The 26,260-nt window shown below is 34.3% G+C and overlaps 1 protein-coding gene across 1 annotated transcript in view; it reads right to left on the reverse strand.

Annotated features, from left to right (window-relative positions):
* LOC126818232 (ras-specific guanine nucleotide-releasing factor 1) overlaps window positions 1–26,260 on the reverse strand; it is a 173,135-nt gene that overhangs the window by 34,067 nt on the left and 112,808 nt on the right. The window contains exons 4-9 of the mRNA XM_056100398.1: window positions 24,858–24,935; window positions 21,662–21,915; window positions 20,648–20,727; window positions 19,767–19,960; window positions 18,059–18,169; window positions 11,541–11,658 (exon numbers count right to left, since the gene is read on the reverse strand). Of these exons, the coding sequence (XP_055956373.1) occupies window positions 11,541–11,658; window positions 18,059–18,169; window positions 19,767–19,960; window positions 20,648–20,727; window positions 21,662–21,915; window positions 24,858–24,935 (835 nt within the window). The remainder of the gene's footprint in view (window positions 1–11,540; window positions 11,659–18,058; window positions 18,170–19,766; window positions 19,961–20,647; window positions 20,728–21,661; window positions 21,916–24,857; window positions 24,936–26,260) is intronic.

Below are 26,260 nucleotides of genomic sequence, written 5' to 3' on the forward strand. Positions count from 1 at the left end.
TCGCGGTAACATGGTGGGATGATATGAGTATAAGGTGATTGAACAAATTAACATTATATACAAGTATCATAAAAAATAAATAAAAAAAGTTCTTGATTTATAACGGAACGATTCTCTTGCATTCTTCAAAATGTGATGTTGTACTCTTCCAAAATTTTATTAAAATCCAACTGGTGGTAGTCATTGGGTATTACGTGGTGATCCGACGGATTAGGTTCTAGAGGTGTCTCGAGACTGGATGCTGCTACGGAGTCTTCCGAGCTGTTGAGTTTTCTACAAAATTCTTCGAAGTCATCGCCTGTGTTTTCTTCTTCGACCGGGCTTATAGAAATGGCTGTAGCCTCGCTGTTGTCGTTTTCCTCCGCTATTTTATAATTAGTTTCAACAACAACAAGCTTCTGTTTGTTTTAATGTATGGGGCTCGAGATTAGTCAATAGAATCCATATTCTGTTGTGGGATTTAAATCAGTTTGGTATGTAATGCAAAGAATATTTTTGTCAACAACATTTCCATCATTTTGAGACTAACATATGGTCATTTTCATTTCAATGGTTATTCGTGCCATACGTGAGGAGGAAATCGACCCAGTTTCGAATTCCAACTACCAAGGGTTCTTTTATGTGCACTCTAATGTGGGCCTTGGTTTTTTGTACCATATGAATGACCAGGCACACTTTCCTCGTCAGCCCCACCGGCACCACCTTTATGAAAACCAAGCTAGACAAATCCTAATGGTTCTTCTCTGTCACTGGAAGGGGTCGAACCTGGGACAGTCTAGTCGAGAGGCCAGTATCCTAGAATTTGACACAAAAACCCACAAGAATGGACAGGCAACCCTACTCCTTGTCAAGTACAAGTGGGGGATAAAACCACCCAACTGCACTTTTTTCAGATGGGCTTTTTAAAATTTTTCTTTTAATCACTAGTCAATCCCTGAATTAAAATTTGTATTTTGGTAGACAGAAACTTGTAGATGAATGCTGGGGTTTTATCGCGAAATTTTGACTTGTTTGGAAACATCATGTCAAAAATAAATCTGGAACACCCATCAATCACTCTTTGATACATAAAACAATAGCTTCATTAGCAAGCTTGTTAACAAGTCATATGTCAGTATTGATTGACGTATGATATTGACAAGTTTTCATTTGATTACCAATTAACATCTATAGTTTAAAAAATGTTCATTCAACAGTTTTTTCCCTTCATAATTTTATCTATGGGAACCTTGCAAACAAAGACTCAATTATACGAAATATGAACATAGTTACATAGTGTTTAGGATAATTATCAAGAAAAATGTTCTAACTTTCATTTATTAGAATTTTGTTACATACTTTGTCCCTTAAGCAAAATGAATGTATTAGGATTTAACAGCTCGTCAACAAGCATTATGGTAACTCTTATCATTATGGCGATATGTCTGCATTATGCTCTTCTTCAATTTCTAATTGTAAAGGCTTCATTTAAGTGCATGTTAACATTTACATGGGTGGAACTCTCTTTTTTTTGTCCCATTCATAGGCTTAGCCTACTTTCTTCATTCGATCTATTTGATAGTTGTTCAATATAATAATGAAAACAAAGTACAAAATTAGCAATTCATATATACTATTCAAAAAAAGTAGGGGATATTTGATTTTTAAGTGTTATTAAAGTCACCTAATGAAACTGACGAAGAAACAAATGACAAAATGAAATGAAGTTCACATTCATCGATTTATTCCAAATGATCGTTAGACTAAGTAAGGCACAGACTGACCATTATAAGGGTAAAATGATACCCGGGGTCAAACAGCAAAGATACCACAGCATCACAACCAAGTCAGTAACGGGTAAATCCTCCTCTGTTTGCCAAACAAGCATTGATCCGACGTGGCATACTCCCAATGAGACGTCTAAGGTCATTTTGGTCCAGATTGTCCCATTCCTGTTGCAACGCAGCAGCAAGTTCTTGGACATTGGCAGGACGTTGTTGACGTTGACGTAACCTCTGTCCAAGCATGTCCCAGACATGCTCGATGGGGGAGAGGTCGGTACTCAGTGCTGGCCAAGGTAATGTGGTGATGTTCTGTTGTTGGAGGTAACCTGTAACGATCCTGGCCCTGTGACATCTTGCGTTGTCATCCTGGAAGATGAAACGGCAGCCATGACGTCGTGCGAACGGCACAACATGGACTGCCAAGATGTTGTCCCGGTAGTACTGGCCTGTAACACGCCCTGCAACAACATGTAAAGTCGTTCTTCCAGCAACAGTGATGCCTCCCCACACCATAACAGAACCACCCCCAAATCGATCATGTCTGATGACGTTAACGTCTTGGAAGCGCTCGTTTCGACGACGCCACACCCTCCTACGTCTGTCCAAAAAATCAACAGTGAACCTTGACTCATCTGAAAACATCACATTGCTCCAGCGTCGATTATCCCAGTGTTGACGATCCCTACACCAACGACGTCTTGCCTGAATGTGATGATCTCTCAAACAAGGGATCACGCGAGGACGTCGGGCGCGAAGGTGACCCCTATGCAGTCGATTCCGAATCGTCTGGCCACTCACTCTCACACCAGTGTCTGTTTGAAGACGAGCGCTGATCTGATTTGCTGTGATGACACGATTTCTCAAGGCCAAGGTACGGATAAATCAATCCTGGGCTTGAGTTGTCGCCTTTGGTCGACCTGAGCGTGGTCTGTCCTGTATCTGGACCATAGCCTGCTTATGACAGACTGAGAAACATTCATCGTCCGCGCCACAACTGCCTGTGTTGTGCCGATCTGTAGCATGCCAAGGGCACGTAACCTTTCATTTTGGGTAAGCCGACGCATATCAAAATTTGTTTTCTGGTCACTAAAACAATTAAACTGATGTTTCCACCCTGGAATTCAATGCCACAATGACTGTAACATTCAAAGTCAGAGTCGTGCAAATCTTGGGTTGGACCCCCATGATGATCCCAAGCATCACCTGCATTCCATGCGGTAGCTATTGGTGCGTTTGGGCGTCACATGTAACTGGAAATGTTTCTTCTGTTAGGTTCTATAGTGACTTTTTTCGTAGTCATTTGCATATTTTAGTATTATGCCCCCAAAATCAAATATCCCCTACTTTTTTTGAATAGTATATGTATTGAAATTTAGCAGACTATTTCATTTCACAGGTGCATATGAAATCCAAGCAGAACAATAACATTTGAAGATAAAAACATAAATTTTTGATATAGGTTTTCTTAGTTTTACTAATGTGAATTTCAAGCAGATAGAATGATGACTTTATATACAGTGGTGTGAATTTTGAAAGCTTGATTTTTGTGACCATTTGTCTTCTTACTGTTTATGGAGCTTAATCAATCTGTTTCACAGAGATTTTCTAATATCTCTGTAACAGATGACTGTTTCGACACGTGAAGTCACATCACGCGGCGTCAATCATTGGCTCAATAGCACGTGCATTGTTTACATAAGACGTTACTGATTCGGACTAAATGGTGAATTTTACTTATTTTAATACCCATTTACACTAAATAGGAAATGATTTTTACCTACAAATAATTCAAACGTCTTTATTTATTTTTCTAATACATGAAAAAAATATTTTAGAATTTAATTTGACAGAAGAAAATAGTTAATATTTGAGACTCATTAAGTCGCATCGATTTCATCCTTATCAGTGTTTGTAGCAGCCTAGTGAAAATTCACTGCTGATCAGTGTGGAGCTTAATGTCTGCTACCACCTAGGGTGATATCACAGACAAAAATGTTTTGCATCCTATTACGCAAGAGCATGTAAAATAATAAGCTAAACAAACAAAACAAATAGTCCCTAAAAATTTGGGCAATGTAATTAAGAAGATTAGAACAAAATCAATTCGCTTACATAATCTCATACCATTATGTCAGAGGATACAATTAACTAAAACTACACTAACTATACTTATGTTAATAATGACAGGTGTGTTATGGTTACGATTATCAAGAATCAAGCTTTTTAAACCATTTATTGTAGCTTTTGTTTTGAATAGACAGATTTGACAACTTTTATATTTAATTTAAATTTAAGAATTTTGTTTTCAGATCTTAAATTGTTTTGATTTAAATAAGTAATTTTTTTGCCTTTGTGTTTCAATAAAGGAAAATATCATGCAAATGATGAGGACTGAATTATTTTTTATTTAAAAATCTATATAATAAATCTTATTATTAGCCCCATGAAAAATTATATCTCTTTCAGATATCTACTGACAAAACGTAATCTTTAACACACAAAAAGAAAAAAATCCCACAAGACTTTAAACTTGACAAAGACGACAGAGCTTTTAAAAAATTAGAACACCTTAGTTACATTTTGCACAATTATTCTTCTGGCAGCCGGCTATCTCTCTAGGTTAAAATGATAATAGGTTGGATCAATGCGTGACACATTAAAAGCCTTAGTGATAATACATAGTGCCTGGCTGAAGTGATTTCTGTCAGTGTCTATTTTAACTAGATATTGATTAGTAGAATGGCCGCCACTCTCTGTCTTCAGACATAATCACCAGCAACTAGGTCAAATAATGTCAATAAATGTATTTAAAAACCAGAGCGAACTGGACAGCAAATATAATACATCTTGATACCGTTATATTATCAGTCTTCATTATTATTTTGTGAAAAAATGATAATGATAATGGTAGTCCCAATAATATTTCATTTTTACAGTCTGATCCACAAAATTTGGTGAAAAAAGGACATATCAATGTACCTATAGCTAATGTTTCAAGGTTTAGATGAATTGAATAGTTTAAACACTAAATCTATTATTTCTAAAAATTTTGCACATGTATTAGCATATATAAATATGGTTTAGGTAGGAACTACTTTTTCAAATTTTTGATCCTGGGGACGCTGGGAAGAAATTCCTATTATTAGGTTAATATCTTGTCCCTGGAAACCATTTATCAATCCATGACATCTGACACAATGGCTCAAAAAGGTTTAGGTAAGATCCTATATTATAATTCCTTATCCTGGGGACTCTGGGAAGAAACTCCAATTGTCAATTTATCAATTCTTGACACCGAATTCCAATGGCTCAAAAGGCAACAAATGTCTCACCTGAAGTTTTACCTTTTTCAATTAGTCAATCCATGATTTAAGTAATTATTCCCATATTTCATATTGCAGAAGCAAAATTCAGATAGATACCAAACTATTAAGGGACTAAATTGCAATGACTACCATAGGAATATTGAGCTTTATGTGGTTTTGAATGAAATATTAAAGGACAACTTCCTTTATATGACCATAACAGTTCTTATTAAAAATTGAAAACCACGGACCTGTGGATTATCTTTATGGTATTGCTAAAACTCCTCAAATATTAGATACACAATCCTACTGTCTGTTCCAGGTGACACTACGACACGAAAATTGATTGCCATTTCTTCAATTTTTAATCAAAACGGCTAAAACTTAGTGACATACCTGGAATTCCCATCCCATTACTTTTTACATGAGGTAACCAATTTCAGATCAAGCTATATAACATCTCTTTCTTGAAAAATCGTGGTTTGTTTACATCGCGGTACTGAACTTCAGCCATGTTTGACCTAGTTATCTGGAATAGTTGATTCAGCCTACTTGGATGTTAATGAAGTTGTTTCGGCCCAGTAGAACATAACTTTCATTTTTACGGGATTTTGATATTGATAGAAATTACATACAAATTTTATCTTGAACTGACACGTGATGGAAATTTGAAAGGAGGCTATGGCCATACACAATAATAACTCAGTCTATAATTATAATGCAAAAGTAATCGCGGGTTGCATAGTTATTCCTTTGCTTAAAACGTTGTTGTGAGAACCCTCGGAAATTTTAAAGTTGAATTTGGGCTTGAGTGATGATCAAACTAATTGTATACAAAACCTAATTTCTCATGAAGCCTGCAACAAAAGCAAAAACGATTCTTATATAATAATTGTGTCTGGCGCAATTATCGTGCAGAACACGGCACATGTGGCTGTGGATGGTCTCGGTTTTGTAGATGCGCCCTCCTTTTAAAAGGACTTTACGGATGTAATTAATGCGTAGGCAATCTCATTTTTTGAACTTGTATATTGTAAATAATTTTGTTTCTCAAAATAACTGCATAATACTTTGGTACATCCTCTGACATCTCGCGTAATTTTCATCTTGAAATATTAAATTGTAGATAACAATATCAATTATTCAAGGGGTAATATTTTCTGAGATTCGCTTTTTTGTCTTTTTGTAACTTATTGTAATGCAATATTAAGAATATCTATGATCCCGCTAGTGAACTGTCCAATGCCTGATCGTATATCTACACTATTACTTAATGACAAGAATGTTACAATAATGAACAGTCGCAGTAGGCATCAAATTGTGTAGATGTCATGAAAATAGAACAATATTATATTCTTTTGAAAATTGCCTATTTCTCGCAAATGACAAAAATTCAGAATGAATTGTGTGTCAACGGGATAATTATTATCTAGTTTATACGCTAAAAACTGTATCACCAAAGGGAGATAATTTAGATAAATAGATTTTAAATATTTCTTTACAGCTGATCAGAACCTATGTACTTTGGAAAACTAATAATGTGTTTATAAAAAGTCACATCTCCAGACCTTGCTCTCAAAAACCGAGTGGCTTAATGGGCAGTTACTGCGAAATAAGCAGGTGGAAACAGAACATAATATTAATCCGACGAAAAAACATGAGTGTTTAACACAAGTGTGAAATCTAATAAGTATTACTGCAGCAAAAGAAATCCGATTTGGAGATCCCTGTCTACCCTTTACGCGAAATGCAAGTGTCCCATTACGCAGACGCACTCTGTAATGTTTTTGTTTTGAGAAAGAAACAATGTCAAAACATGTGAAATTTACAAGAGAATAGTGAATTTGATCGAACTTCTAGGCGTTAAGGCTTGATGAAGAGAGCAACAGGATGACAATTTCAGGTATGTTACCAAGTTTGGGCTGTTTAAATTCAAAATTGAAGAAATGTTGAGGAATTTTAGAGTCAGAGTATCTCTTGGAACAGACAGTTGATTCAGTATCCTTCCTGATGAACAGCTCAACAATGCCGTCAAATGTTTTTAAAAAGTTTACAATTCACCTATGACTGTAGAAATAATCCCACAAAGCTTAGACGTGAAAAACCAATTTGGATAGGATTCCTCTGCATAATTTTTTGAAGAATCCCGACTGCAAACATCTTGCAAGGTCTATTCACTGGTAATGATCACAAGTAGTACATGGCAATAGACACAATTCTACATAGCAAACCAAATTATGCATAAAAGTTCCAAAGCTACTGCTCATTGCTTTTAATAACCATACAAGTACTTCAGCCATTACAAGACACTGTTTGAAATAATGTAACCTTGATCCCTATAAAACGGTTGTAAATTCCGAAGTAGGGTTCTGTTCAAAGGTAACTGCTAAATTTAAAAGCTGTAGCAAGTACTTGGCATAACCTAATTATATAATCTTGCTATAAGCCATAATAGTTAGGTACATGTACCCATTTTCCACTTGGTGATTGGATGCTCTTATCTGGAAACGAACACCTTTACCAAGTGAGTCAAAAGAAATTCCTCCTGATCAACAGGCATAATAATTAAGGCTTCCCCAATCTGACATTTCTATTCCCAGGCTTTATTTCTCGCCATCCTTTAACCTAGGTTCCATCTAGCAGCTTCAAAATTTGTAGATTCATAATTTGAAGATGTTAAAAAATTCATAATTCAAAACTGGAAGTTAGATGGAAGAACGGATGGTCGTGTTTATAGATAACATGTTTATAGATAGGCTTTCATGCACATGAACGTAGATTGGAAGATTCCAGGGGGGGGGGGAATGGCCATATGGTTAGCACGTGCGCGCTACGCTGTATCATACGGTCTGTCATTGAGTCAACTGGCGGGGTTTCGATTCCCCGGTTGTACGTGACAAGGAGTAGGGTCGCCTGTCCAACCTCGTGGGCTTTCTCTGTGTCCTCCGGTTTCCTCCCACTGCTAAAGACCCCTATGCGCAAGTGAATTATTGAAATAAAATTGAACCATGTGTTAGTCCCGAAATGACCTAGTTTGTGTCGAGTGGACTTTAAATCCCATTTCTCTCTTTCTCTCTGGAAGATACCACTTTGATTTGCATTTGTTAAATTCAGAATTTCAACAGGGTTATTCTTTATGAACAATGAACAAAACAAGCAAATTTGAAAACTCTATCAAGAAATCTGACCTGTGGAGTGTTCACTAGAAATTATGGACAGACAACAAACACCCAACCAACAGAAGCCTATGACTGCAATATCACCAACAATCACCAGAGCTGAAATACTCGCTGTGTTATTTATGCCAATGTTTTGGACATTCGACCAACCTTTTTGATGCTTTACATAGCCAACCTGAGAGTTGTGCACCCCTTTTCCTTTTGATTCTTATAGCCAACTTTTGAACTTTTGATTCCTACATAGTCACCTCAGAGTCATGAATATTTCTAACTCATCAAGCAAGCCATTCATTGCTTTCAAACCTAATTCATAGTTATGAATATTTTGATTCTTATAGCCAACTTTTGAACTTTTGATTCCTACATAGTCACCTCAGAGTCATGAATATTTCTAACTCATCAAGCAAGCCATTCATTGCTTTCAAACCTAACTCATAGTTATGAATATTTTGGGACTCACAATCGGAAAACCCTTTTGATGATTACATCAGTAACTTAGAAATCGTTCTTTAGTATAACATGCTTTATAAATGAAGATATTATTATTACTTAGAGTTATGTATGTGTTAGATTCACAATAAGGAACATGTAACTCAATATCAGCATGAACTGTGTAATCCTACCAAAATTCAACCTTGTAATTTCAAGATTCAGGATGTTACAGACAACATAACAAATTCAAATTTATCCATAAAAAGTGATCACAATCCATCTAGATACTAAACTAATAAAGGATAAGATAAACTTTGATAATAGTTGTTATGAGGTACTATAGAAACTTGTCACAATTTTCAAAAATAGGAAATTCCCATTGATATTGACAACAATTAGGTTTAGAAACAAAAATTTTCACATTGGTATTTAACACAAGTATGATAACACTACTTTTGATCTGGTAAATCTTTTCGTCTATCAATAGGATATACAAAATATAGTTAGATTTCTGAGGGCTTGTGAGTGGAGATGATGTGAGGACTTAGGAGACCATCTCTTCACAATAAGTGTTGAGGCATATCCATATCTGCCTTTTTATCTTATGCAAGAATCACTATAAATCCACCAGGACAGTATTTTGAAGAGTCGCTTTTAAGTTTTTTCGGACAGAGGCAAAAACTACAAATAATGTCAATGAGCAATTCTGAATTTCCATAGGGTTCCTCCATAGGATTAGCCGAACAACCCCAGTATATTTGATGAAATAAAAATAATAAAAAAAAAACCTTTGCCATATTTGGCTTTTACAAGGTTTTGGTGACAGGGGTAGTAACTGATGCATGACTCCGAATCTCAATTGAGTCAAACAATATCAGCAAGTTTGTAAAAAAGAAAAAAGACAATTATTAAAATGCTGTAGAGAAGTTACAATGATGTGGACAGAAAGAGGGACAAGATCGACAGATGTGGTGGAACAACAACATACCAGTACCCACCTCCCCACATTAAATGTCATGCATTCAATCTTTATTCTTAGTCATATGTACATCTGGTCCTACAAAGTGAATTTACCAGAAATATATAGAATATATTTCACACATTTCTACAATCAGCTACTGTTGTAACCAACAGACTGTTTTATTTGTAGGGTAGGTCAATTCGACTAAATCTATATCTAGATGCATTTAAAAAAATCGGCAAAATATTTCATGAGGGTGTAACAGTGATATATTCAAACGTTTTTTTAAATTGGATAAAAATTATGACCACTTTAGGGTCCACAAGCTAAAATGCGATTGTTCGTACAATCAGGGGCCATAATTCAGGAAGTTACTATCCGATATGCGCGAATATCGAAAGGAACCGAGATCTTTGGATTATAAACTTAGATTTCAAGTTTCATAAAAATCTGATAAAATTGTGACCTACATAGGGTCCAAAACCTTGATATACCATATTTTTACGCTATTTGAGAACGAGGGGCGGACATTTTGTCTGTAAGTTTTGGGCTGATTTTCACGAAATTTGAACTCGGCCATCCTTAGGGTGTAACGGTGATATAATAAAATGTTTTTTTAAATCGGATAAAAATTATGACCTCTATAGGGTGCACAAGCTAAAAACCTGATTTTTCGTACAATCAGAGACCATAATTCAGGAAGTTACTATCTGATATGCGCGAATATCAACAGGAACCAAGATCTTTGGAATATAAACTTACATTTCAAGTTTCATCAAAATCGGATAAAAATTGTGACCTCCATAGGGCCCACAACCTTGATATACCATATTTTTACGCTATTTGAGTACAAGGGGCGGCCATTTTGTCTGTCAGTTTGGGTCCGATTTTTATGAAATTTGAACTCAACCATCCTTAGGGTGTAACAGTGATATATTCAAACGTTTTTTTAAATCGGATAAAAATTATGACCACTATAGGGTCCACAAGCTAAAAACACGATTTTTCGTACAATCAGAGACCATAATTCAGGAAGTTACTATCTGATATGCGCGAATATCAACAGGAACCAAGATCTTTGGAATATAAACTTACATTTCAAGTTTCATCAAAATCGGATAAAAATTGTGACCTCCATAGGGCCCACAACCTTGATATACCATATTTTTATGCTATTTGAGAACGAGGGGCGGCCATTTTGTCTGTTACTTTTGGGCCGATTTTCGAACTTGACCATCCATTGGGTGTAACGGTGACATACTAAAACGTTTTTTTAAATCGGATAAAAATTAGGGTGCACAAGCTAAAAACGCGATTTTTCGTACAATCAGGAAGTTACAGTCCGATATGCGCGATCTTTGGGTTATAAACTTACATTTCAGGTTTCATCATAATCGGATAAAAATTGTGACCTCTAGAGTGTCCACAAGCTAAAAACGTGATTTTTCGTACAATCAGGGGCCATAATCCAAGATGTTACGTTCCGATACATGCCAATATCGAAAGGAACCAAGATCTTAGGGAGATAAAGCTATATTTCAAGTTTCGTTGAAATAGGATAAAAATTGTGACCTGTAGAGTGTCCACAAACAAATTATGGACAGACGGACGGACGGACAAACAGGGGAGACGACAATATACGTCCACATGAAAATGTGGGCGTATAAAAATGTTATTTCTGTGGTCAGCAACTCTACATACCGGTACTCATATTAATATCATTTTAAGTAATAGATAAATAATTTAGAAAACCTGTAATCTGCAAACATGTGCCAGTGCTAATACAGTATAAGAAGGTAATAGATAGTAGTTTTAACTTTAAAAAGTCTCACACAAAATTAGTCACAGAACTTTTAAACAGATCATCACCGTAATAAAAAAAAAAACAACAGTGTTTTACCTTGCCGGACAAAAGTTTGATTAACATCTAAAAGGATATCACAACCCTCTACTATCATTCTTTCAATAGCTAAATTTTTACGTATATTTTCCGTCTCACTCACTTCATCATGCATCACCTGTTGGAAGACAAAAGATTTATTAGAAAATAAATATATTTATTAGAAAATAAATATATTTATTAGAAAATAAATATATTTATTAGAAAATATATTTATTAGAAAATAAATATATATATTATATATATAAATATAAATATATATATATATATATTTATTAGAAAATAAATATATTTATTAGAAAATAAATATATTTATTAGAAAATAAATATATTTATTGGAAAATAAATAGATTTATTAGAAAATAAATAGATTTATTAGAAAATAAATAGATTTATTAAAAAATAAATAGATTTATTACAAAATAAATAGATTTATTACAAAATAAATAGATTTATTACAAAATAAATAGATTTATTACAAAATAGATTTATTACAAAAAAAATATTTATTACAATAAAAATATTTATTATTTAGTACAATAAAATTACAATAAAAATATTTATTACAATAAAAATATTTATTACAATAAAAATATTTATTACAATAAAAATATTTATTACAATAAAAATATTTATTACAATAAAAATATTTATTACAATAAAAATATTTATATATATAGACCACATCTCCAACTTTACCTGAGCAATAAGGCTCCTTCCCAAACACAGAATTGAACCCAGGAAATGTTCTCAAAAACGCAACCTGACTTCTGAGATGGTAATGTGTTCTCCTTGATTTTCATGTAACTCATGCTGCACGTGCTGTTCAACGGGACCAGCCCTATAAAATGTACCTCCATACTTGGTTGAATCATTCACACTACAACGTCTACAGTTTGCCCAACAACACCAGAACTGGCGACACAGGCAATGGAGAACTGTTCTGTTCACAGATGAGAGTTGGTATTGCGTATCAACTGCAGATGGCAGGACCAGAATATGGCGTCAACGTGGCCAGCGTTATTCTGACCAATGTGTCATGGAACAAGACTCATGGGGGGGGTCCAAGCATAATGGTTTGGTGTGGAATCGGCCTGAACCAGAGAGTGGGTCCTGTGGTGTTCCAAAATCTTGGTCCAGGGAGAGGAGATGGCATCACAGCAGTGCGCTACATCGATCAAGCTCGCAGACCAACGTTTTCCAGCATGACAACGCCTGTGCCCAGACTGCCAGATTTACTCGGGACTTTCTACAGCAGAACGGTGTCAACATTATGCACTGGCCAGCCCTTAGTCCGGACTTAAACCAATGGATCATCTTTGGGATCAAATTCAGAGGAGACTTAATAACGTCATACCGAGACCAAAAACAGCTGATGGTTTGCGCCAGGCTTTTCTGAGAGTGTGGTTCCAGGTGCCAATAGCATTCATCAATCATCTGGTCCACTCCATGTACAGACGCTGCACTGCTGTTATTGACACTCGCGGTGGACACACCAGATACTGATGTATAGACTGTGTACAGACTCTAAACCTTCTCGTAATGTCTTGGAATTGTGATGAATTAATCACTAATGTGTCAACATACTGTTCACAAAAAATTACTTTGATCTATTTGAAAGTCATTTTCTAGAATGATTTGATTAAAGTTCCTCTCTGATTTTGAAATAGTACCAACATTTTTTTTTTTTGCTGTTTAGTATATATTTATTGAAAAAAATTATATTTATTGAAAAAAATTATATCTATTAAAACCAAATTATATTTATTAAAAACCAAATTATATCTATTTTTCATTTTTAATCATTATACAATTAGTTATGTATAAAACAGTAAACAGCCTTAATACATAATTAGATATATGTATTTATTGGTACATCATCATGGCCTAGGAATAAATTTGGGCAGGATATATATATTTTACAAATTCCAGTTTTTCATGAATAGGTCAAATTTATCATTTTCTAAAGCAGGCCTGTCGGAAAGAAATTCATACTGGGGGACTGTCAGAGTACTTAGGTAAAATGGGCAATGGGGTTTCAATAAAATTTAAACTAAAGAACAAATATTTGGTAGGTGAAGAAATATGTTTTTCCACCTGGCATTGAAAGGCAATAATGCTGAGTAAACCCCAATCTGATTAAAATACAGATCTATATTTTGTTTCATTTTTTGATACTTTCCACAACCTACACAACATGAAGATCTGACCGGTTGTACTGGAAGGTGGCATCAGGGGTCATACAAGTGGCTTTTGATCCTATGACGTCAGGCATTGATTAATCAATCAACGTTGAGGTTTCTAGTGGTTTACGTGCATCACACGCCAAGAACTCGGCGAAACAGACTGTTTCATTGGCTAATCCCTCACTTTAACCAGAAAGCCGGTAATATAAACTCTTCTAGATCCTAGTGTAGTAAAGACAAGTAAAACGAAATTTTGAACTATAAAAAACGAAACAAAATAGGATCTGTGTTATAATCAGATTGAGTAAACCAGGAGGCTATGAATGGTGTTTAAAACTACTTCTAAATATTTAGTATTTATAGCACATAATAATATAATTTATTAGTAGTCTCTTCCATTGTTAAATCTGCATATTCATATTCAATATTAATCAAATAGTTTGATGACATTACATTGATAATAGAGATTTTCTACTCTTTTGAGTTCACTTGTGCAAAATGAGCATCTATTATATAATATCTACTGTTTTTATTTTATGTAGAAACTTTTCTGTGGGAAAAATTCTATGGAGGAATTTAAATTATATCCAATATACATAGTGAGTAACAAGCTGGCTCACTCGCCAGAAGGTCTCGGGTTCGCTCCCATAGTGGGCAGAGAAAGTTCCTCAGGATTTTCAAGTGTGGTTTCCCTATGTCAGTGTTGAAGCATGGAAGGCCTGACAAGGACATTGTCTAGTCGTTCAGAAAGTATAAAAAACCAAGGCCCTGTGTACACATTGGTGTACATACAAAAGAACCCTTGACAGTTGTAATTTGAAATAAGGGCTGGCCGTAGTGCCACTGTTCCGGCAAATTTTTCCTCATAGCACACTGTATGGCATATGTCCGTCTTCATTTGCTTAGTGACCAATCGGAGCAAAAAAGGAGGACGATAAACCTCATTGCATATCGTATCATAACTTAGGGATAGTATAATATTTACTCCTAACCCCTTTAACTGCTTCCCACCAGTTTTTGTTCTTGTCTAATTTTCTACTGTCATTCTCTGTTAATAGAGTGTTTATGTGTTTAGAATTATTTTATTTACTCAAGAGAGATTCCAATGGTTTTGGTCTGATTGGTTGAGATGGAAGGAGAGTAGATTTGGGATTATTGGTTTAATTTCCAATCTTTTGGAAATGATTATTTGAGTGCTTCATATCAGAAGGATATGTGCCTTTCAGATTATGTATCAATTTGAGTTTTGCAAATGTTTTAAGCTTCTTCGAAAATATCAATTGGCGTTAATTTTGAGCATTCCATATTCGACAGATATATAATTTCTTGTAATTTTCGGGCTAAAATTAATTTGAATGGATTCTACTAGTTCCATAAAATTAATTCTCAAGGATGGAAATTGATTGCTACTCCACACAAATTCTTAGAAAATATATGGGAATTGGTGACTGCCTTGACGGCATACTCTGCCTGTTTTAAAATTTGTGATATAAAACCATTGTCAGAGGTTTTATAAACATTGTAAAATAAAAATTGTATTTCTTGCTGATAATAGAAGGGAAGCAACTCAAACATTTTGACATTTTAAGCTGGGCAAATGAAGACGGACATATGTCATACAGTGTGCTATGAGGAAAAATTTTGCTTCTTAAAATTACTTCTTCACAATAGAAGCTGATTGTTTCTTGGTGTAGAAAAAAAACACACACATAAAACAGAAACCCACTTGACCCACTTGACAAACCCATGGACAAGAAATATTTATAGCACACATAGACATTACAAGTAATAAATCAAATGAAATGAAATGGGGTTTAACCTCCTACTCTTCCGCTACAACTGGACTAATGAAGACATGCATACACCATACAGTGTACTATGAGGGAAATTTTGCTTGACAGCAGCGCTATAGCCTACTTGCCTACTCGTATATCGAATTCCAACACCCAAGGGTTCTTTTATGCGCTTGCCAATGTGTACAAGGCAGTGATGAGATTTCGCCGGTATATTCCTGACATGTCCGACACTATTTTCTAAACATGCTAAATTGTCCAACCAGGAATATGCTCAATCGGACATCAAGACATGGTGAATAATATTCAGAATTCCAAAAGCCATATAGTGTACTGAGTGTATAATTGATTAGGTAATAAGTGATCAATGTATTTATCGTGTTCTACCGCCTATACACCTACCTTGATTAACTACTTAATCTGCCTTAATTGACTGACTTAATCCTTTGTCGGACAATTCATCCATCTAATCTTAAACAGACGCCATTGCTTCCCCTTTGTTGGACTGTTCATCAATCAAATAAGAGTGATTATAATTTTAATCTACTGTTTACCTCATGGGTTTTCCATCGTCGGACATTTTAAGTATATTGATATGAGCCGACAATATGTATAAACTAATCATAGATGTCACATATTGTAAGAGTATATTACACCCCAAATCAATATATCCTTTAACTTGTAAATCAAAATATATATATTCGTTAACTTGTAAATCAATATATCCGTTAATTTTTCTGCGATATAACTTTGGCGGAAGCGGACATTAAATAAAGCTATTTCACACACACACACGGTTATAATACAATAATCGAAAACTAAAGTGGAAATCTCGAAAGACGCGTGAAATTATGACATGTAAACGTGACAATTATCACATGAGTAATGTCGGAGAAAAGATTCTTTTTTGATGGCATATTCTCAGGTTTATGATAATATTTTGAATGGGGTTTATGTTTTTGAAACAAGCGGTTGCCATGCAAGATACACCCACATTTTGCAAGAGATGCACAGAGAACAAGCTCACAAAAGAAGCGATTTTTCGTACAATCAAGGGCCATAATTCAGGAAGTTACGATCCGATATGCGCCAATATTGACAGGAACCAAGATCTTTGGGTTATAAACATGTATTTCAAGTTTCATCAAAATCAGATCAAAATTGTGTCCCCTAGAGGGTCCACAACCTAAAAATGTGACTTTTCGTACAATTAAGGGCCATAATTCAGGAAGTTATGATCCAATATGTGCAAATATCAAAAGGAACCAAGATCTTTGGGTTATAAATACGTATTTCAAGTTTCATAAAAATCGGATCAAAATTGTGGCCTCTAGAGGGTTCACAACCTTGATATACCATATATTTACATTATTTGTGTATGAGAGGCGGCCATTTTGTCTGGCAGTTTTGGTCAGATTTGCATGAAATTTGAACGCAACCATCATTAGGGTGTAACAGTGATATATTCAAAAGTTTTTTTTTAAATCGATTAAAAACTGTGACCTCTAAAAGCGCGACTTTTCGTACAATAAAGGGCCAAAATTCAGGAAGTTATGATCCGATATGCGCGAATATCGAAAGGATCCAAGATCTTAGGGCTATAAACAGGTATTTCAAGTTTCATCAAACTCGGATCAAAATTGTGGAGAGGGTCCAGAACCTTGATATACCATATATTTACAATATTTGCGTACAAGGGGCAGTCATTTTGTCCGGCAGTTTTGGTCTGATTTGTACGAAATTCTGACTTAACCATCATAAGGGTGTAACGGTGATATATTCAAAGTTTTTTTTGAATCGGATAAAAATTGTTACATCTAGAGGGACCACAAGCTAAAAACGTGAAGTTTCGATCCGAAATGCGCGGATATATCGAAAGGATCCAAGAACTTTGGGTTATAAACATGCATTTCAAGTTTCATCAAAATCAGATGAAAATTATGACCTCTAGAGTGTCCACAAGCTAAAAACGTGATTTTTCGTACAATCAGGGGTCATAATCCATGAAGTTTCGATCCGATACATGCCACTATCGAAAGGAACTAAGATCTTTTGGAGATAAACCTATATTTCAAGTTTCATCAAAATCGGATAAGAATTGTGACCTGTAGAGTGTCCACAAACAAATTGTTGATGGACAGACAGACAGACGGACGGACGACAATATACGTGAACATGAAAATGTGGGCCTCTAAAAAGAAATAAACTAGCTGATTATAGCCTACACCAAGTTTGAAAATTCTAGCTCAATTACATGTAGAAGGAGAGTTATTGTGTTTCAAAGTCTCGACCAATCAAATGGCTGATCGCTCTGCTTACCCTCAGCAGAAAATGTTCATTACCGAACCTAGTCAAGTTATTGACCAAGTTTCATCACTATCACTTAATCAGAACTGAAGTTATTGTGTCCCAAAACATCAATCAATCAAATTACTTATCTCTGCTTACCCTAAGCAGAAAATGCTCATCTTCGAACTCCATCAAGACATTGACCTAATAAACACCTACACCATGCTGGAATATCCAGATGAAAACTTACCCTAGATAATTCTTCTAATTTACTTTTAGCATATTCAAGACTCTTTCTTTCAACATGATCATGAGGTGTGTGTGCCAATAATTCATGCAATGTTATTATATAACGAGGTATCTGAAATAAGAGAAATATAAAATTGTCATCATATATTGAAACATTCAATTACACTTTAAATTCTTAAGATGCCTAGACCTCTTTGATTTTGGTAAAAATTAAAATTGACAATTCGATTAAATTTGATGTGTTGATTTATTTTTTGAAGTGGCTATCTGTCTATATTTAAAGCTTTTGGTCTGGAGATAAAGCTAATGTTCAGATATATTTGTTTTTTCTGTTTAAACCAAAAACAAACTAAATATTAGCAAACAAATTGACTTGATGTCTTGAAAAGGATATTTAATTGTATACATGTTGTCCCACCCATCACTAATTGAAACAAGCCAACAGTGAGGCTGATGTCCCCGCCAAATTGAAAAAGAAATTAGATGACACATTTTTTAATTGCATATTTATCTTTTGTGAACTTAGTCAAAGTACTGATGTACAGAAACTATACTTCGATTTTGGTGTACTTAAACTATACTCCAAGTTTCACCACTCTCAATCTATTAGAATCAAGGTTATCATGTTCCAAAACATTGACACATAAAATGTTCATTATCGAACTTAGTCATGGTATTGATGTAATGAAATATGCCAAGTTTCCCCATTCTCACTCAATTAGAATCAAAGTTGCCGAGCTCCAAAGTCTTAACCAATTAACTTGCTCATCATCAACTTAGCCAACTCAGTCAAGGTATTGATGTAATGATATACACTAAGTTTAACCATTCTCACTCAATTAGAATCAAAGTTGTCAAGCTCCAAAATCTTGAGTAATTTGCTCATCGTCAAGCTTAGTCAAGGAGTTTGATGTAATGAAACTATACGCCAAGTTTCACCACTCAGTTGGAATCAAAGTTATCATGTCCCAAAACATCGACACAGAAAATGTTCATTATTGAACATAGTCAAGGTACTGATGTAATGAAACTATATGAAATGCGCATTATCAAACTTAGTCAAGGTATTGATGTAATGATATATGCCAAGTTTCACCATTCTCACTCAATCAGAATCAAAGTTGTCGAGGTCTGAAGTCTCGACCAAACAAATTGCTTATCACACTGCTCATGATTGAACTTAGTCAAAGTATATACCAAGTTTCATCACTCTGACTTAATTAGAAGCAAAGTTATCGTGTTCTAAAGCATTGACCAATCAAATTGCGTATCTCTGCTCAGCCTATGCAAAACATGCTCATCATTGAACTCAATCCATGTATTCACCTAATAAACACCTACACGAAGTTTGAAAATTCTAGCTCAATTAGAAGCAGAGTTATTGCATCCCAAAAAGTGTGATGAACAGACAGACAGACGGACTGAAAGATGGACGAACCAATTTCAATATCCCCTGGGGGGGAAGGAGGGGCGCTGCTTGTCCTTTCAGTTAATTTGGACATTTTGGCTTTATCTGGAAAATTTGTTAAGAGTGTGTTGGTAAGGAGGGAGGAATCGCCAACACTAGTTTTTTTTGGTTTTAGAGAGGGATGGGGGGCTTGAGCCCCTTACTCCCCTTCCTATGGCTCAGTCAATGCCAAATTCAGTGTTACAGTGTATCTCCATTCTATACTCTAAAAATAAAGAATATCACTATTCTTAATACGTACTTGATGCATAGGATATGTGAGAAATAATTCTAGAGATCTGCCTTCACACGCTGGCTTCTCTTCATATCGTTTGAGCAAATTATTAAATTCTGGTTTTTGTTTGTATTCAGCTAAAACTTGTAAACTATAATGATGATTTCGTACATATTCCTGATAAATACTCAACATAGGTAGTAACATGTCAAATAAATCCCCTGAAAAAACAAAATATTAAAAAAAATATTACCTGCACGTAAAATGTCTGAAGTGTCCAATACAATGTTAATATATATTTTTACAAATTTTACCTAATTTCTATATTGTTGTAACATGAGCTGGTATTCTTTTTGTGAAATTTCATATTACATTTTACTAAAAAAAGTGCACCAGATCACAAAGTTTAAAATGTACACCACGTGGCATCTTCAAGAATATTACTTAGAAATGAAATGAAATGGGTTTAACTTCCGACTTTTCTGCACCAACTGGGGTTATGAAAACAGGCCTACACCATGCAGTGTGTTATGAGTGAAATTTTGCCCAGCTTACTGTTATATCAAATTTCAGCTGTCAAGGGGTCCTTATGCTCACGCCAATGTGTGCACAGGACCTCGGTTTTTCACCGTTTTTTCAGTTTCTTGACACTGCGAAGGTGAACCCACATAGATAATCAAGTGGAGCTTTATATTGACCCAAACTAGGTCCTTTCTGGACCCTTGTCACGTGCAAGCTTGGGATCGAAACCATGCCACTTGACTCAATGACAGACCAGAGCTGTCATTAATAGAATACCTCTACAGTTATAGTTATAAAACTCAAATATAAAAACTTATTTTAACAGAAAAGATTGTAATCAGTGGCTTAAATAAGTACAATGAAAAATACTAAATATTAAAACTTACCTAATACTAAAGTAGGCCAATTTTCTAACCTGGCTGTTAATCCTTTTAGAAATATCTGATGTAAAAACAATAGCGTTTCACTGAAAAAACATAAAATACAAATAAATAAAACTAGTTACATTCCCAAAGTGAAAATATTTAGAAATAAGACAGCAAACAATAATATAAACACTTGCACATTTTCCCAAAATCAATCTACTCTAACTCAATAGAAATCATACGGTATAACCAAATTCTACATGATGTAATTTACAAAGGCAAAACCAAACAAAATGAATTTTTGATTCCATCCTCTACAGAACAATACTTGTTGATACATTGTGTTTAATAATATGTTGTACTGCACTGTTGAGAGGTGTGCAAACAGTACCATTAATTTAAGTTGGATTAAGACTAATAATTGCTCCCCCTGATTTCATGATACATGAATGTAGTGTGTTTATTTATAGCATCTTTCTGTGTATGAAATAGCTTTATTTTACGTCCGCTTCCATCAAAGTAATATCGCTTTCTCCCTTATTGTCCCATTTGAGTGGCATTTCTTGTTGAATTTTTCGTCTAAAATTGAAGAAGAGTGTTTTGGTGAATAATCATGATTTTGAAGCAGAAAGATCAGCAAGTAAACAGACATGAAATAGAGAAATCATGTATAGAAATGATGTCAGACTGTGGCAGTCAAAGCCTCTAGATTCATTTGGTCAACCCCCTTCAATATTTATAACAGATCATTGTGATATGTTGCGCTCTCTGTAGATTTAGATCATCAGAATGTTCAAAAACATGTTACAGGCCAAGAAATGACATGAATTTAACACTTAAGTCAATTACTAGTCTGAGACCTGATGTATATACAGAGTTATCCCCCTTTAGTCACCAAGCTCTACTCCCCCCCCCCCCTCAACAAGAGCCAGTTCTATCGCATCAAACTACAAACATATAAAATGTATATGACACTTTTGCTACTAGGATAATCTGCCACTGAAGATTACTCATGGTTTAAATAAATATAATCACCTGTTTAAAAATATACTGTTTACATCTTCATGTGTGACTGGAGGTTTTTTAGAACTTGCCGCCATTCTTAATGGGCGTAAAAAACATGTAACTAAACATGAGAGCTGTCTATTATATTCTTCTTCACATTCAACCATACTGAACACAATACTGTTACGTTTGCGCATGCTTTCTGCATGTGGTGAGCGAATATACAGTTCCACGATTTGTTTCCATCGTCTGCGACACAGCCACCCTCGAAAAAAACTTTGAACCTATAAAAAAAATGTACAATAGCACATTATCATTACCAAAAAGAGCAAAGTTTGAATTATCTGATAAGATTCGAAAATAATTGTGTAATAGAACGTAATGAAAGATCAAATGAGTCTGATGCTGGGTACATTCATTTTGTTTCCTTTAATTTTTGACTGTTCAATCCACTAGGTCTAAAGACATTTCTTTACTGGACTTGTTCAATAATACACAGATTTGATTCGTCAAATACATTTCAACCTATCCATAAAAAGCTGTGATTTCATGAAATCTTCTGAAATGATTTGATTATCTAAATGTTTTCTTGCCTGTCTATCAAGACTGAAGGAATTATATCCGAGACACAATGAAATTGCACCACTTTTATAAATGGATGATTGTAAACCTTCTTTGAGAAATATGCTTAAATCTGGCAATTTTAAATGTAACAACATCAGATCATGACGATAACATGTGAGAATAATCCGGTAAATGCACAACACATCAATTCTTTCAAACATGATACAAAATTGATTTGAAAGAAAGGGATTGTTGAAAATTATGATTTCATGGTGAAGACATAGAGCAAAATATGTAGCTTTTAAAGTTGTATGATATAAGATCTAGATAGAGAGCTGGATGTTCTTGCTATAATAGCTCAAAAATAGATATTGAAAATGAATATATTGAAAATTTCATCAAAATTACTTTATTCTCAATTGACCATTTTATTACTAAATTTTTAAATCTTGCGGATGTTCAAATCCATTTATATCCCGGCCATCCAATGGTTTATTGAGTTGATTATTGGCTTGTCATGCTAATAAATGAATATATAATAATTCATATATAACATTTGAATTGAAGCCAAACAAAAAACCTGCAGATTTTAGCTCTTACTTAAAGCATCTTTAAAAAGTTAGAGTCAATACAACTCCAACAGTTCAGAGTTAGATGCAAAAATAATGCAAGATTGCCATCTGAACGTGCCGTTGCAATTATTCAAGATGGTATACAACTACCAGAGTCATCAACCAAAGACGACAATGGATAACAACGCCTTGACAAGACCCACGCATTAGTGTTCACATCGTTCTTCGTCGACTGCACTCTGATGGACTGTGTACCAGACATCTTTATGTTGGACCAACTCTGTTATGTTGGACCAACGACGCTACAGCCTTCCATCTTCATTAGCCCTGTCAGAGCAGAACAGTAGGACGTTAATACCCATTTCATTTCATTTCATTTTTACTCTGTGTGGCTACATTTCACTATCACTGCAAAGGTAAGTTACTATAGCCTCTGCGGGTTGTTGTGGATTTTCTTTGGTCGTTATATATCCAACATACAGTCTGGCCAAAAATCACATTTCAGCTGCATTATGTCTCGCTAACATTTCTCGCTGCCAACCAAGGACAAATGAACTTTCTTGTCTAATGGATTTGATCAACCAAATTAATGGAATGGAAATAATTTTAATCTAATTGTGCCATAGCATCATATATCATTTGCTTTCTTTAAATAAAAAACTTTTACAATAATATTTAAATAATTGTCAATTATCAGCAACTTTTGTATTAATGAATAATTCAGGAGTATCAGAGAATTAATTGTGAAGTATGAACAAGAAACAAGAAAGGATAAAATGTCCATTCAAACAAATGTGCAATATGATATTATGAATAAGTGAATTCTATGAGACAAGTATCAATATATGCACTAAAGTCACGTCTAACCAATGACTAGTTTACATTTTGAAGAAATTATAAATAATACTCCATTCTTGCTTCATTTGTGTTAATCTAATAAAAAAATAAATATCTAAAAGCAAAATTCCTAAATTCAAAATAAATGTTCTTCAAAATATTATTGTTATAAAGGAAACTATGAATAAAATGATAACAACAATCATGCTTTTAGTACAGCAGAATGGTTAATATTAACATTTTATATAAAGCTTTCATTTTTTAGAACTTTTATTTGAACTTAATAAAAAAAAAGTATTAAATTCTTTGATTATTCCAAATATTTGACATCAAAAGTAATGGTAAAATTACAAACTACAGATAAAAAACTTTTGCATTTCAAACCTTTAAGGTGGACTCTGAAAAGCTATGTTTTACAGAAATATAGCAGGACACAGTAGGAAAAATTTAGCAAGGGCAGTAAACTTGAGCACTAATATGCACTGAGCTCTTCATTTATTAAGTTTTTTAACAATTAGCTAATAGACCACCCACACTTTTCAATATTTAAGTAACTATTGACTTTTAAAGAGAAAAACACATTTATCAGAATTTCTGGTACATGTGGAATATCCAAATAGAATAACATGTTACAACATGTGTGTTATGTGTTAAGTGTTATACAATATATATTAATCTAATACTGGTGATTAAATACAATATCAACATGAACTGTGAATTAAAGATACATTTCCGCAAAGATGCTGATCCTAAATAAATAATTATTGATTGAAAAACATACCCAAATTACCAGGACAATATACTTATCATCTTTCCAGATATATCACAGAAAATTTTTTTTTTTACAATCTCTTATAATAAACTTGTTTAATTAATTACGGGGTTATTAAGCAATTCAAATCTATAGAATTAATTTTTCCTGGTGATGACAAATTTCAAACTTTCAAATAAAAACAAAAGTTTATTAAATATAGATTATCCGATATACTGAGGGAACATACCTTTAAGTGCAATATTTGTCCATCTTTAAGATATAATAATGCTACAAATTAAAAATATCTTCAAAAATTTTGCATGTCATAATAACTTTGGAATTTATTAAAGAATTCATTGATAATAGTACTTTACCAGGTGGACAGGATAACTACCATGCTGTGTTGATTTGGCAATATGATGAAGACAACAACACATTCCGTCTAATGAGGTCTACATGTATGTAAGAATTAATAGCAAGTTTTTGTTACCTTTTTTACCTTTTTTATTTTACGAATTTCATCAGTTTCTTCATCTACTTGATGATTAGAGAATATTTGGTTTTTAAATTTTTGAAGCTGAAAAATGAAAAAAAATAGACTCATGGTTCAAAATACAACTATCTTTATTTACATTCTGTATTCAAAGAGGTTTAACTCTTAAATGACCCAGAGATTTGACATCATAACGTCATAAAAACCCACGTCATAATGGTCAATAGTGTTAAAATATACATATGCATTTTAAAGTCATTTACAGAACACAGTTTTTATGGGAAACAATCACTAGTTTTATTCTAAAAGCATGATGTTTCGACAAGTATCCTCTTATTGTTATCGTTATCAAAATTCATGTATATAATGGTTATTTCTATTTTTTGTTTGGCTGTTGTGAACTAAAAATCATTCATCGTGACTGTCTTTTAATTTAAGCTTAAGTAATTAAAATTTGTTGATTATATCTACTTCTATCACGTTCTAATTCAAAACTATAAATATCTATGGGGGTCACGGTGGCTAAGTGGGTAAGACGCTGGCTTGCTAGCCTTGAGGTCGGGTGTTCGATCCCTGCATTGGTCATCCAGATTTTCTGGCGTGATTCCCTCATGTCAGTGATGCAGGACGGAGGGCCTGACAAGGACAGCTGTCTAGTTCATTCAGATGGGACAAAAAAACGAGGTCCTGTGTACACATTGGCATGCACGTAAAAGATCGATTGACAGTTGGAATTCAATATAAGAGTAGGCCGTGGTGCCACTGTCCAGGCAAAATTTCCCTCATAGCACCCTGTATGGGATATGTCCGTCTTCATTAGCCCAGTTCAGAGCAGAACAGTATAGGACGTTAAACCCCATTTCATTTCATTTCATATAAATATCTACACCACCAATAAAATCTGAATCACTGTCATTAAATAAGGATGGTAATGTTGTCGTATAGGCCTAGACATAACACCGTTTTATTATAATTTTTTAAGAAGAAACAGTAAGGTTTTTAACTGTCAAGATGTCAAACAGGAAGTAAACAAGTGAGAAAAAGCTGTCTGTTTATAAGGGAAGTAACTCACATTACGCTAGGAACATTGCAATCGACTAACTGGTTTTGTCGACAAAAGTCGCTGTGGGTATTAAACGCTAACGTTATAGGTGTCGACAAATGTTGCCGTGGGTCAATTAAGAGTTAAATTTGGATGGGACACAGGGGTCATTCCATGTCAAGTGGGTCAATTTTCAGAAATTTGGGAAATTGTCCCACTCGAAAAAATCTGGAAAAAATATGTCATTGTACATGTAAATACATTTGAGTTTCATGAGTTAACTGATAATTTTTCGAAACAAAATATCTATCAATAATTTACTCGAGTTTCAGATATCTTATTGTTACCTTGTTAGTGAAGATATACA

The sequence above is a fragment of the Patella vulgata genome, chromosome 4 (genome assembly GCF_932274485.2).
Source record: "Patella vulgata chromosome 4, xgPatVulg1.2, whole genome shotgun sequence".
Taxonomy (NCBI): domain Eukaryota; kingdom Metazoa; phylum Mollusca; class Gastropoda; family Patellidae; genus Patella; species Patella vulgata.